Below are 2,761 nucleotides of genomic sequence, written 5' to 3' on the forward strand. Positions count from 1 at the left end.
TACACCATAAAAAATGCTAATTTTAATAGGGATAAAATGGTTCCACCTAGTAGGCATACTACCCATAGGAAGTGACATATCATTAACCCAATTCCGTGTTGATTTAACAGTAAAGATACCCGACGATTCAAGCTCCCAAGACCACTTATCTGGCATTTCCCCTATGCGAATAGGATTTAATATCTCCACAAGATAATCAAATTGGGTCGATTCAGCCCCTCCTCTAACCCCCGACGCCAATGAAAATTACATCCCCCCAAATCCCATTATTCACTTACTCGAGCATCTTGATTAAACGCCAAAGCAAAGAGCCTCCCGAACCGTTCCCTAAGTGGAATATCCAAGCACCAAACATCCTTCTAGAACCTCGTTCGAGTCACGCCCCCACCACTATATACATGGAATTAGAAGGAATACAACCATTTTCATGGAGGTGATTAATGGATCCTACAATCTTTTGCCAAACACCCCCTCCTGTTCCTATTCTCGAATCGTCCGGAAAACCAACACCTTTCCCATGACAAAATTTGACAATTTTAACCCAAAGAGCTCCATTATCATTAAGAAACCGCCACTTCCATTTATAAAGAAGGCCGAGATTAAAAACATCCAAACTACCAACCCCAAGACCTACAAGTTTCTTATTTGAAAAATAGAAATTTACTATAAGGGTTTATAGTTTCATACGGGGATACTGACTTAGGAGGGTAATAGCGTTTCCCGTTTGTCTATATTAGGTCCCTAACGTATTTTTTGTGTGTATTACACTATTAAGGTTGTTATAACCGTTTAGAAATAATCTCTTTTACTGGTTTCTTCCTGTTAAAAGGACTATTTGTAAACGGTTATAATAACCTTAATGGTGTAATACACACAAAAAATACGTTAGGGACCTAAAATGGACAAACATGAAACGATATTACCCTCTTAAGTCATTATCCCATCAAAATAAAAGGAAGTATGGAAAATAATAATCGACTTACCTGTTTCTATGATGTTATACCAGAATTGCAGAGATGGAGAACTAGATACAAATCAAAGGAGAAAGGTGGAAAACATATACAAATCAAAGAAGAAAGGGGTTTGATATTTATAAGATTAATCAACAGACGAAGATATACTTGTAATCATGATTTCATTCCTATTATGATGCATGTATATTTGGTATGAGATAAGGCAATTCAAAAACATTGATGATTTTATAGAAACCGATTTGCTGATTATTAGGAGATGATATTGAGGCTTCAATGAAGCAATGGGCGGGAAAAGAAGCCAAAAGATACTGCAGGAGTGACACGTTGAAAGAAAGATGGGTATAAGGACATGTGGCGGTTTAGGAGTCTTTTATTATTATTACAATTATTATTATTATTATTATTATTATTATTATTATTATTATTATTATTATATATATATATATATATATATATATATATATATATATATATATATATATATATAGAGAGAGAGAGAGAGAGAGAGAGAGAGAGAGAGAGAGAGAAAGAGAGAGAGAGAGAGCTAGGTTCAGGTGTTTAAACTAATTATTGTGCTATTGTATGCATAAATGTGGGCCAATCAAAATTAAATAAAAACTTAAATAATTAAATAAATAAATAAGGGTAATAAAGTAATTTTGTAAATAACTTCCACAAATACTTCCTATAATTATGCTAGTTATTCTGACTTTGACCTAATTTCTTCTCATTCTTATATACGGCGTTCACTATCAAAAACCCTATTCCACCATAAAAATCTTCCACCGACGACCACCCCCTAGATTTACAACAACGCCTCACCACTTCCACCGATCCCCATCAACAATCTTCTTTATACCAAAGATCATCATCGCTATCGTTCATAATCTCGAAGAATAGAGGACGGTCGGAGCTGACTTCCATTGCCGACTGAATTGTTGCCCACTGCTGTTCTTTACACACTCACCCCCTAAACTCTCTATTTCATCCGTAACTTTTATCTCCACAGTCGTCATGGCGTCGATCGACGTTTGATGTGCCGGTGGCTGGCCGTCCTTCCTCATCAGATCGTTCATCAGGGATTCGAAACCAATAGTAGCGCCACCTCCGATCATAACGATTCCTTGCGTCACCGGGTTGATCAGGATGATCCTGTCGAGTGACGAACCCTGATGATGAAGACTGTTTGTAGATTCGTGATCCGGATGTTCAGAATTGCAACTTGAATCCGATTCTGGCCTGGTGGTTGTGAAGACTGAAAGGAAAGGCATCTCCATGATCCTCTCAATCAAACGAGATACTGATAACTCTGGTTCTGAAGCCATTTAAGCACAAATTTGTAGTATTTAGTGGGTGTTTGAGTGTTTCTGCTACTAGATCAAAATTGAAAAGAACAGTAAAAGTGGAAGTTGAATTTGAAATGGGTAATTTTTTGGGAGAGCTTAAAAACGAAGGAGAAGAAGGGTGTAGAAGGCTCTCGAATGTTGTGTGCAGACAGGTTTATTTGCTATAATACGCCAAGGGGTTTGGTTAACGCGTTGGATAAGATGAATGATGATATTTTTATTGGAGTAATCCAGTGTGGTGACATGCTGTTGGTAGGTTTATTTCAGATGACATAAACTGATAATCACAATCCATATTTTTTTCCTTTGAATTAAGTTGCTAAAACTATTCAGTTTTGATGTTTCTGATTAGGTTGAAGCTTTATCAGGTCAATTGACATAAAGGGAAGGAGAGTTGGTTCAAGAAAAGGCTGAGGTTAAGAAGCTTGCAAGTTTTCTAAA

At 36.7% G+C, this 2,761-nt stretch overlaps 1 protein-coding gene across 1 annotated transcript; it reads right to left on the reverse strand.

The window, feature by feature from the left end:
* Positions 1–1,855: 1,855 nt before the first annotated feature.
* LOC128134229 (E3 ubiquitin-protein ligase MPSR1-like) lies at positions 1,856–2,299 on the reverse strand. Its single transcript, XM_052771716.1, has one exon. It carries the CDS (start codon positions 2,297–2,299, stop codon positions 1,856–1,858), a length of 444 nt encoding a protein of 147 aa, XP_052627676.1.
* Between the last annotated feature and the right edge of the window lie 462 nt (positions 2,300–2,761).

The sequence above is a fragment of the Lactuca sativa genome, chromosome 5 (genome assembly GCF_002870075.4).
Source record: "Lactuca sativa cultivar Salinas chromosome 5, Lsat_Salinas_v11, whole genome shotgun sequence".
NCBI lineage: Eukaryota > Viridiplantae > Streptophyta > Magnoliopsida > Asterales > Asteraceae > Lactuca > Lactuca sativa.

Excerpts from the sequence above, each read along its gene's own strand:
- LOC128134229 (XM_052771716.1), bottom strand. The coding sequence starts at position 2,299 with ATGGCTTCAGAACCAGAGTTATCAGTATCTCGTTTGATTGAGAGGATC.